Here is an 11,239-nt window from a genome sequence, read left to right as displayed (position 1 = left end):
CCTTCAGGAAGGGTGTGTCTTATGGGCTCTTCCTGAAGGGTCTGCACTGGGGGCACAGGGGAGGAGGGGCACACAGGGGAGGAGGGGCACACAGCAGCCCACCCACACCGGTACACGTGGGGCATTAGTACACACCCACTCTGTGCCACTGACCAGGAGTGTGACGTCCAGCAAGGCACCCACGTTCTGTGTTTTTCTCATCAGTGAAATGGGGCCAACAGTTTTTCCACCTTCCTCCTTCCTGCATCTCACGTTAATTGAGCACCTGCTCTCTGCCAGGCTCTGTCCTGGCTTTGGGGACACAGGGCGGAGTGAGACTCAGCCTGGGGCTGTGCCTTTCCAGCTGGAGTGGGGACACCCTGGGGGGTACGCGAGAAACCACTTGGCTGGATGATAATTTAAAACATTATTTTGAAAAATCCTGGCTACATTAAGGGTAAGCTTCGACTGGTAGAGGTAGGAACGGGTTTCAAACCCAGGGAGTTTGCTCTGCAGCTAAGAGGATCAGATGACAACAATTATAGGCAATCCGTATAGGGTGATATGTAAATACAGTTTTATGTAATTGTGTGTATTTTGTTTCAGGCTCTGTTTTAAGTGCTTTATACATAACAGCTTCAGTAATATTCTCAACAGCCCTAAGAAATAAGTAGTGTTATGTTAACCCCATTTTACAGATGAGAAAGTTGAGGACCAGAGAAGTTAACCTACCCAGAGGCACATAGTTAGTAAGTAGCAGAGCTGGTTCCCGCACACTTGACTACAGTTTGGGGAATGTTGGGGAGGAGATATGATAGAGGAAACTATTTCTGATCCCTTACCCATCCACCATGGTGTCCCCCCGGATAAGTTTGAGGTTCTTGAAAAAGCCTAGGGACACGAGGGCAAAGGAGTGCTTGATTTTGAGGAAGCCAGTGATGGTCTCTACCAGTCCTAGGCTTCGCTGCAGCTCCAGCTCCAGGTTATCTGGGGATGGGGAAGACAGGACTGGAGCCGGGGCAAGGAAAGTGATGGGTCCATTGTGGGGGAGCTGGCTGGGGGCCCAGGGAAGGGGGCCCTCAGGGCAGGGACCCAGGATGATGGAAAGTGGTGCTTTAGCTGGGTCATTGTAAGGGGTGTGGCCAGGAGGAAGGGTGTGGCTCTGGAAGGCACTAACAGCCTTGACGGAGGTTGAGGATGAGGCTCCCTTCCACGTGGGTGCAGCCCACCAGATCCTGTGCTGCCTGGACAGAGTCGATGGTCTTGGTGCCCACTTTGCACTCTTTGGGGCACAGCCCCTCGCATTTGTGGCAGAATATGCTAGTAGGGGCAAGCAGAGGATGTGGCATGAGTCCTGGACCAGTGTGGGCCTCCTCACTGCTCCAAGGGTGCCCCCCACCCACCCGACACTCACCTGCTGTCATTACGGGTGAAGCCTGGAGGGCACTGGGCCAGACAACTACCCTGGTGGATGCCGAAAGTGGAGGCACGGCCAGGCACAGAGCGCAGGCTGGCACAGCGCTCCGCTGTGACACAGCGCCAGGACTCATGCTGGTAGGTGCCTGGCGGGCAGGCCCGGTGGCAGGCGCCCTGGAAGTAGAGGTGGCGGCAGGCGACGCAGGCACGGGGGTCTTCCGGCCGGCTGCAGCCTCCCAGGCACTCGGCGTGGCAGCACTCGCCCCTGACTGTGCAGGCCAGCCCCCGAGGACAGGGGCACACTGCGGGCAGAGTGCTGCGTTAGACCTTACCTGCACCTCCTTGGTCCTGCCCCGCCCTCTCCCTGAGGGCTAATACTCTTGGTCTGCACCCAGATCCGTCCAATTCAGATGACACTGATTGCCAACTCTTCCCCAGATGGGGGCTCTTGAAGATACGGATCACGGCCCCTCTCTGTGACTCCCCACCTCCCACAGTGCCTAGTCAGGGGTATTGGAACTCAGGACCAAGCAGTGACCTTGTCCATCAGGGCTCCTGCTCCCCAGCCTGCTGTCCTGTCTAGGCCTGGTGCCCAGATCATCGCTGGGCATGGGGCCAAGGTGAACCAGCCAGCTTCTCTTGAGGAGTGAGGACTAGGGCCAGGTGGACCTGGGAGTGTGTGGGAGAAGGGGCCACCCCTGGTCATTCGATCCAGGCCTCTGCCCATCCCTCCTCCCTCTTCAGTCTCTGCCCTGGGTGGAAGGTAGCCCCAAGCAGATGTGGGGCTGGGTGCCAGGAGCCTGGCTCCTTTGCACAGTGGCAGCTGGATGTGTCCATGGGAGCGATGCGTGTGGCAGGGGTCAGCCAGGGCATGTTGACACTATACACGAGAGAGGACATGAAGCAGCTGTGTTTACAGCCAACAGGGAGACTTCGGGGTGGGGGCACAGCAGATATAGCAGGGATCTGGTTACTCTTCTGCCCTGATGCTGAGGCACTGGGGTGAAGAGAGCTGACCTCCAGGGGCTGCATGGAAGGAACCCCAGCTTGGGGACCCCAGATCTGCTTCCAACCTCTCAAGGTTCCTTTCCCTTCTCCACAACCTTCACCTCCTCCTCCAACCATCCCGCCTTATTCCACTCCTCCTTTTCTCCACCCTTTCCTTCTGCTTCCCCTCCAGGCACCTTACCTCCTAAAAAAGGTCCCACATCACATATTTGTCCTCTCCTGTCCTGTTCTTCATCTGCCTCCTCCTCCTTTCTTCTTCCTCCCAGCTCCCAACCTCCCCACTGTAGTACTGCCAGCCTGTACTGTGGCCGTTTGCACCAGACACAGAACTAGTTACCATGGTCCAGGCACTCTTGTGATGTTTTACAGAACAGTTTGCTCCTCATCACAGTGCTACAATCATTTTACAAATGAGGAAATCGAGGCACAGAGAGGCGAAACGAACATCGCCAGTAAGTAGTAAAGCTGAGATTCGAACCCAGGACAGTCGGCTTTGCTCTTGACCTCTGCCTCATTCTGCGTCTTGTGCAGCTGCCTCGTATCCATTCACGCTACTCTTCTCCCCCATATTCAACTTATACTTTTCTTTTACTGTCTCCATGACTACCTGACACTGTCTTGCGCCTACCCCTTGACTACCTGATGCTACGTCAGTTATTTAACTTTTTTGAACCTCAGTTTCCTCATCTGCAAAATGGGAATAAAGACATAGGATGAATGACAGTTAAAATAAATACTGTCAGCAAAGTACTGACACATACCATCTTATGGGTGCCCAGTGCCGTCTGCCTCTGCCCTCCCTGCGCTCCCTGGCCCTCTTCTGTGCCAGTGCCCACCTTTCTGGCAGTGACTGGAGGTCCAGCACCTGTAGTCGGTGTGCCCGCTGAAGGTGGTCCTGGCACAGGGCTCACCCGTGGTGCCCAGCAGGCCTGGGCACACATCGGCACACTCCTCGCCCAGCTTGTTGCCCACAATGTGGTTGGCACCAGGTGAAGGCTGCAGCAGACCCCAGTCAATGGTGGAGAGATGGCAGAGCTCCTGGTTCTTCTCCACACGCACAGCCCCACGCAGAACGGCCCCCAGTGCCGGCAGCCCCACATCCCGCATGTGTGGCATCTCGAAGATGACCAGCGCATAGCCCAGGAAGAGGCGGGCACCGCGGATGACTGCCAGGTTGGGGAAGAGGTCACGCAAGCTCTCCAGGCCATAGACCCGGAAGAGCAGCAGGTAGTCGGTGACCTGGGTGAGGCGTGGGAAGCTGAGGCCACGGAAGTCCTCGCCGGTGGCTGTGAACATGAGCAGGATCTGCAGGTGGCCCTCCACCACGCTGCAGTTCTCCAGCCGCCGCAGCTCTGCCACGTCTGAGCGGATGTCCAGGCTGGGGCACACTGTGGGTACAAGCGGCAGGTAGCCATCAGTACAGCTTGGGCCAAGCACCTCATCCTGCTCTGGCAGCTGGGGAGGAGGGAACCACACTGGGAGGGAACATTAAGGCAGAGTCAGGCTCTGCTGTGGGTGTGGGGGGAACCTCCTCTCTGGGCCTCAGAGGCTTCATCCGCAGCTTACAGGATCCCCACCAGAGGAGCCCACCTGGGCAAAAGTGACCTTCCCTCCCAAACTCACGTCCCCGTCTCAGTTGACTGCAACTTCCTTCTTGCAGTCAGACTCCAAAGCGAAAGCCTCCATCATTCCTTTCCTTCTCTAACCCCCACACCCTGTGAGCTCCACCTTTAAAATATACCCAGAATCGCATTCACCGCTTTCACCATCGTCTTCTCCAGACTTTACAGTAATAGCTTCCTAAATGGTCTCCCCACTTCCGCCCTATCCCCCTCTCTCTCCTATCCTCCACTCCACAGCCAGAGTGGAAACACACCACACAAGTTGGATCACACTCCTCTACCGCTCACAGCACCCCAGCGGCCTCCATCTCACTGATGAAAAGCTGAAGTCCTTACCACAGCCTACATGGCCTCTGCACTTCTCCCACTTTATCCCCTTTTTCTCTTTTCTTCAGAGACACCGGCTGTCTTGTGGTTTCTCAAACGAGCCTGCCAAGCTGCTGCCTTGGGGTCTTTGCACCTTCTGCTCCCTCTGGCTAGAACACTCTTCCCTCTCCATGGCTCTTCACCTCTTTGAAGTCTTTGCTCAGATGTCACTTTCTCAGTGAGGACTTCTCTGATCACCCTATTACCTCCTACTCCCTTTCCTACTTAGTTTTCCTTCTAATGCTTAACACTGGCTAATATACAATTTACTTCTTTTGTTTGTTGTAAGCTTTAGAAAGGCAGGGGTCATCATGTAATTCATTGCTGTGTCCTTGGTGCCTGATACAGTGCTTGGCACAAAATTGGTGCTCAGTAAATATTTGATGAAGGAATGAATGAATGAATTCTGTGACTGAGAAGCAATAGTCTGAGCTTCATACACTCCCTTTCTCTCCCAGGCCTAAGGAAGCTAGAACCTTGGTCCCAGCATCTGTTTCCTCTCGAAGGAACATTCCATGGCTCCCCATTGCCAAAAGTTCAAGTTTAAATTCTTCAGCCTGACATTCCAGGACGTCGATAAACTGGGCCCCACTAGTACCTTAGAAAAGTTCCTTGGCCTGTTAACCCCTCAGTTCTTGTCCTGAAAGCCTCAGGTCAAGCCCCCATTCCCTGACCCTCTGACCCTGCGTTAATCACGTTCCCTTCAGGCTCTGCTGCACTAAGTCCAGCACTCACACCAGAACACCTGGGGTATTGCCGCAACATTGCTTTCTCTCTCTCTGTCACCATTTCTAAGGAGGGACTCTCCTGTGGTTGGGGCCCTTGTCAATCACCATGGTGCCCAGTTCAGGGCAGGAAGCACTGGGCACTCGGGGGTTGTGAGTTGAATCAACGGCATCTGGACCCCAAGTCTATTCCTCCCTCAGGGAACTGGGTGTGTCTGGATTTTTCTGGTCCCAGGACCCTGGCCCCATTTTCCTTTCTTTCCCCAAGTCACCTAGAATGGTTCCCCTAATAGGTTGCTTACCTGGCTCCTGCACTCCCTTCTCCCAAGGATACTTTCCATGGTCCTCACTTAGAAGATTCGGGTCTGAATCTTTTGGTTTGCTAGTCGAGTCCTGCTAACGTCTCCGGCGTCCACTCCCTCCACTCCTACCCAGTCCTCAAGCAACACGGCAGGCATCTTAAATACCCAGGCCCATCCCCTGATGTTTTAAAGGGGGTGGGCAGGCTAGGCTGGCTCGCTGGGGCTTACTTCATACCTTCTTCCTGTCGTCATTAATGGCCCCTGTGCTTAGCTCTACCAGCAACTGTGTGTGTCTGAGCACTTGCAGGCACACATGCACACACACAAAGAGAAAACACTTCTGGTCCCTCTAGGCAAAGGCCAATCAGGCTCTGCAGGCAGATGGGGGGTTCTTTCAGGAGCCCACATGCCACTTCCCATCATGCCCTGGCCTCTCTAGGGCTCCCCTGATGGGAGTCATTTGGAAAAACAAATCTACCGACCTTCACAGGTTAACCCCTGCCTGCCTCCCCTCCAGACATGGCCCTGTGCAGAGCTGCACTGGGAACCAGACATCTGGGTCCCCTGACCAAACACCTCCCTCCCCCACACCCCAGGGCCGTGCTCCTGTCCTGACAACTGTGCTCCTGGCTGGCATCTGCTATGCCCTGTCCTGGTGCAGCAGTGGAGGAGGGGAGGGGTGCAGGCTGTGGGGCTATGCCTTGCAGGCAGTGCCTCTGGGGACTCTGTACCCCAACCCATTCACGTCACCCTTCTGTCTCTACAGGAAGGGGAGACTCTGCTCTGCCCTGGAAGGCCCCAGTCTGAGGGCATCACGTGATCCCTGAGGCACAGAGCACTGGATTCCTGAGCTCCCTCAGTCTGGAAGGGAGACTGGAAGGGAGTCTGGAAGGGAGTCTGGAAGGGAGACTGAGATTTGGGGAGAAGGACATCTCTTACCCCTTCCGCCTCTGAATCTTCCACTCTCAGCATTTTTTCCTCTCCCTGCCAAGTCCCCAGCACCCCCAGGAGAGCCACTTTGTCTACGTGGTCCCATCCCCCAAAACTACACAGTGTTTAGCCTGGGGACTAATTTAAAGCAGCCCCCTAGCCCGATGGATGGGCCCTCAAAGTGGGGGACACAGGACAGGACCCAGAGGCAGGAGTTCAGGACACAGTCTAGCTTGCCCTTTCAGGTCTCTGAGCTTCAGTTTCCCCTCTGCACAGTGGGTTCAGTTACTTAATGGTGCCTAGTTCTCAGCTCCTTCTCATCCTGGGCCTCTTTCCCATTTAGCGGTTCTAGAAATGACCTCTAAGACTACCCCTCCCCCCACCTTGGTTCTCATTTGGGCTTTACTAGGATCACTGTTTCATAAGCAGAAATGGAGGGCATCTATCCATCCTTCTGTTTCAAGGTCCTTCTCATTCCCCAGGGAACGGAGAGGAAAACACCCTTAATGTGGGAAACTGACTGCTTTCCCTGGTGGGAAGTCCTTCTGAGAGCTACCCCCAGTCTTCATGTCCCAGTAGGGAAATGGACGCGTTCTGGGTGGAAATTCAGTGTTTGGCCTCCCAGTCTGCTGGGAGGGAGATGGGGCTCCAGGAGACAGGGCTGGGGACTCACCCTCTCTCGTGTCCAGGCCAAATCCCAAGGAGAGGAGGATTGCAAGCAGGCAGGCTACCCATGGCCACAGACTGGGCACTGCCATTGTCCTGGTCCTGTCTGTGCCCAGTCCTGGCTCCTCTCCAGATGGCTCCAGGGAGTAGAAGGGTCTGACGAGTCCTAAGGGACACAGAGACGCAGGCTTCAGAGGGAAAGGGAAGGGAAAGAGCAGAACCACAAAGAATCCTGCATAGAGATGGCAGGAGACAGAAACGAAGTAATGAGAGCCACAGAGACACAGACAGTGACAGGCCGCTGGAGCCAGAGACTCAGTGTGCACCCGGAGACAGAGAGACGAGGACGGAGCTGCAGACGGCAACGGGGAGACTCAAGCTTCCAGGGGAAGAAAGTCACACAGGGCGCTGAGCAAAAGACAGAGCCAGAGGCCTGGTCAACCCCGAGGGCGGGGGCAGAGGACAGCAGTTGGGGGTTCCGGGGCGCGCGGGACTCTCTGGGGAGAGACTCCCCGTATCCCTCCGGGCACGCTCGGCTCCCCAGCGCCAGCTGGCCGCGCTGCCACGGTATCTCCCAGGGCGGCACGCAGGGGCCGCGCCCAGCTCCCGCTTCCCCGCCCCAGACCCAACGGATTGGTTTACTGGGACCTCTCGGCTCTCTCCACCTCTCCCGCCAAGCCAAAATATTTAGCCTGACAACTCAAGGGTGGACAGGTCTGTTGGGGAAATAAGGCCAAAATACCGGGGGATGGTAGCCCTGGAACAGAGCTCCCTCCAACCCCGCTGCAGCTGCGGTGGGTCCCTCCACCCCCGCCCCTGAGGACTTCTCCCAGGTGGGGTGCACGGCTAGCCCGAGCGGCAGGAAGCAGCCCCCACCCCCGGGGAACGGGTGGTTCTGAGTTCTGCCACCCTCTGCCTTGACACCTGCGGGCTAACTAACTAAGCTTGAAACCTGGCGGTTATACGACCCGTCTCCGGAATAGCCAAGCCCTTCGCTTCTCCGAGGCCCTCGCAGCCTCCTTAGGAGGCTTTTGGCGCAAGGCTCTGTCCCAGTTAAGTCCCTTGGTTCCAACCAAAATCGTGGAAAGGGCAATCACCCCGTGGGCTCCGCCTCTGTCTCGTCACCTTCCTGAATTCGGGCTGCTCGGTGGGTCGGTCTCTGTCTCTGTCGTCTTGGGGAATTGGTGGGGATATATGTGGGGCCCTGGTGGGGAAAACTCTCCCCTCGGAGGGCTTCCTTCTTGGGTTCCTTTAGAGTCCCTCCCCCAGGACCCCTCTTCCTTCCCCTTTCCCAGGCATGAGGCCCGCGGGGTGAAGGGGCTGGGACCCGTCCTCTAGCTGGTGCTGGGGAGCAGGGGCTTTCCGGGTGCATGGCCTCCCTGGACCGACGTGTCCCCAGCTCCGCCCGCGGGCGGCTCCCGAGTCCGAGGAGCTAAGAGAAGATCTATTAATTTCTCCGCGCAGAAATCGATGCTGTTGTCAGAGCGGCGATCGATGCCTGCCCAGCCCAGTTTGGCCCTACCCTGCCCGAGGGCCAGTGCTGGCTGGCCCGGGTCAGTGGCTGACGCTGGGTCGCCAGGCGCAGCCCAGTGGGGGGCTGCAGACCGCGCCCCACCCACCCAACTCCGGCGGAGCTCACCCCTTGCGCGCGGGCTGCCAGCGCCACCCTGTGGTCTCTCCTGGAAATCGGCGTCTCCGTTCCCGAGTTTCCATTCTCCGGCTGTTTGGGGGCGACACCATCCCTTTCTGTCTCTTCTGTTTTTCCTTCTCCAGCTCCTGCGTTTGGTTTCTTGGGAGTCCCTCCCCATTTCTTTCTAGAGTTTAGGGAGTATTTCCCCTAATTTATCCCAAGTGACATGCACACTTCCTCAGGTACGCGCACAATGCGTAGTGAGATCTGAGGCCGGGGCCTGGCTAGGGTGACCTGGGCTACCACCGTTTCCAAGCTCAGTCATCTCACCTACCCGCTAAATGCAGCGGCTTTAGGCTGGGAAAAATAATGTATCAACTTCCCAGTCTCCCCATTCCCAGCAGACACCTCTGAGGCTTTCTGAGGCTTTCTGAGGCTGCCCCTCCGCATCTACTGGAGCTGGGGGGACCTTGGGGGAGTAGGCTGACGCAGGGGGCCTCGGAAAAGGGTTGGGGCAGAGTTCGCGACTTAGAAGAGGAGAGGGCGGGGTTGGAGACAGAAGGGGCGGGGCGAGGCCGGGCGGAGGCCTCTGGCTCCGCCCTTTCCTGGCGACTGGTCTTTAACACCGCCCAGCGCACATGTCGGGGGAGGCCCGGCAGCGGCTGCTGCAAGCGCACAGACGGCTGCCCGGCCGCGGCGAGGCGGGCGCCGTCGCGATGCTGCGAGGCGGACGGGGCGGGCAACCTGGCGGGCACCTCCGGGCTACGGGGCCGGGAAGCCTGCTGGCCTGGTTGATGCTGGCATCTGCGGGCGCTGCATCCTGCCCCGATGTCTGCTGCCCCCACGGCCCTTCGGGGCTACGCTGCACCCGGCCGGGGGCCCTGGATAACCTCCTCCACCTGCCAGGCGCCGAGAACCTGACAGAGCTGTGAGTGTCTGGCGAGCCAGGGGGCGCGGGGACAGGCGGGCATAGCCGTGCCCCGCGGGCGCGGACTCACCGCTTGCGTGCTAGATCAGGAGGGGCGGGTGCGGCGGGAGACCGATAACACGCAAGTCTCGGCTGTGCCTTGGTTTTCCTCTGCTGCCTTGACAGCCTCCGCAGTTACTGCCTGGATGCTGGGGTCAGGGCAGCTTAGGTGCTAGCTTCGAGGAGAGGAAGAGGGGGCTCTCTGTGGACCAGATCCGAGAGAGCCCAGCCTTCTAGAAATCGCTTTCTGGAGCTCAGCCAGGAGCCCACCCTCTGCCCTATACAGGAGGTGGTTATCTGCAGAGAACACTCCCCACCCCCAGTTTGATACCCTTACCATTTTCCTTTCCCAGGGATAAATCCGCCCTTACCCCCTTCCTTGTCATGACCAGGCAAAGTCGGCTCTTCTCTCTTGAATTGGAAATTGAACTGAAATAGGTGGGAGGCGCTGAGGGGCCATAACTTGGTGGTTGAGCTCTCCTCTCCCGATTTCCACCATCTCTCCTCCCCACCACGGTTTAATTTGGAGGTAGGAAATGAGAGCCCCTCCAAGCTCCCCTCTCCACATCCCCATCTCTTTCATCACCCTTTTCTCCCTACTTTGCATAGGGAGACAGTGCCCTTGCTGAGAGATTCTCCTCCCTTCCAGACCTGAAACTGGGAGGAATCGCCAACATTTGAAGTATTCTGACATCCTGCATTAATTGGTTACAAAATACTCAAGTACTTTTTAGCAACTGGTGAAACCTATGGGAGTATTCTTTAATAATTGGCTTAGAGATACTCAAGCATCATATGATGGTGTCTGGAAAATACTTGAGTATTCTATGTGGCTGGTGCGGCCAGCAAGAGTTCTAGAAGAAGAAAGGACCTGCTAGAATATCCTCCTCCTATTAGGCCTGGGGTTAGACAGTGGGCAAGGAACCCTGGCCTCATGCAGTAATAGCCTGAAAGGTATCTGTGGCAGGGGCCATCAATGTCTGGAAGTGACTTGAGCAGCCTACGATAATTGGCACTGAGTTACTCGGCTATCTTGTGGTAATTAACGGGAAGGTACTCAATCTCGCTCCCTAATGGCCCTAGGGAGGCCAGGAGGAGAGATGGCCTTGTCTTGGTCTGGACCTAGGTTTCTGCATGATAGGAGGGAGGCCTGAAGTCTAGCCTGCCACCCCCAGTCCTGTGCATTTGTCACTGGGTCTGCAAAGCAGGGTCTAGGCTCTTGCATGTTCCCCATCAGCACTCTTTTCCTGATTCCCTTTCAAGCCCCTAGTGGGTCCAGCAGGGGGGGAAGTGGGAGTGGGGAGTGTGGACAGGTGGGGGCTGGGGGCTGGAAGCCATGCAGGGTGTGAGTGGAGCTGTCCCTCTGGGTGGGGCAGCAGTCTAACCCCTGCCTCCATCTGCAAGGTCCCCTCCTCCTCCTTCACCCGCAGAGCTAACGAGGAGATAATGGACTCGAATAGACAGATTGATTATGAATCCAAACGAATGAGGCAGCTTTGAGCACGCTGCCTGACAGTTTGCACATACTCGGCCACCCTACCTTCTCACTCCCTCCCCGGGTCCCTCACCCCCTCCTGAGGTCCCTACACCTCTAGGCTCTCTTGGCAGGAGCTGGGGGCTGAGTGGGT

The 11,239-nt window shown here is 57.0% G+C and overlaps 2 protein-coding genes across 3 annotated transcripts in view; one reads left to right on the top strand and one right to left on the bottom strand.

Moving 5' to 3' along the window:
- Positions 1 to 7,627, bottom strand: part of INSRR (insulin receptor-related receptor) — a 17,020-nt gene extending 9,393 nt beyond the window's left edge. The window contains 6 exon segments of the mRNA XM_010838208.1: positions 266 to 282; positions 762 to 966; positions 1,157 to 1,299; positions 1,394 to 1,697; positions 3,240 to 3,791; positions 7,022 to 7,627. Coding sequence (XP_010836510.1) covers positions 266 to 282; positions 762 to 966; positions 1,157 to 1,299; positions 1,394 to 1,697; positions 3,240 to 3,791; positions 7,022 to 7,106 — 1,306 coding nt within the window. The 5' untranslated portion in view covers positions 7,107 to 7,627.
- A 1,733-nt stretch (positions 7,628 to 9,360) lies between these two features.
- NTRK1 (neurotrophic tyrosine kinase, receptor, type 1) overlaps positions 9,361 to 11,239 on the top strand; it is an 18,652-nt gene continuing 16,773 nt past the window's right edge. For both annotated transcript variants that reach the window (XM_010838210.1, XM_010838209.1), the window contains exon 1: positions 9,361 to 9,572. In XM_010838210.1, the coding sequence (XP_010836512.1) occupies positions 9,361 to 9,572 (212 nt within the window). The remainder of the gene's footprint in view (positions 9,573 to 11,239) is intronic.

The sequence above is a fragment of the Bison bison genome, unplaced genomic scaffold (genome assembly GCF_000754665.1).
Source record: "Bison bison bison isolate TAMUID 2011002044 unplaced genomic scaffold, Bison_UMD1.0 scf7180017864093, whole genome shotgun sequence".
Lineage (NCBI taxonomy): Eukaryota > Metazoa > Chordata > Mammalia > Artiodactyla > Bovidae > Bison > Bison bison.
The sequence above is the reverse complement of the archived record's forward strand: the minus strand, read 5'-3'. Positions and strand labels throughout refer to the sequence as shown.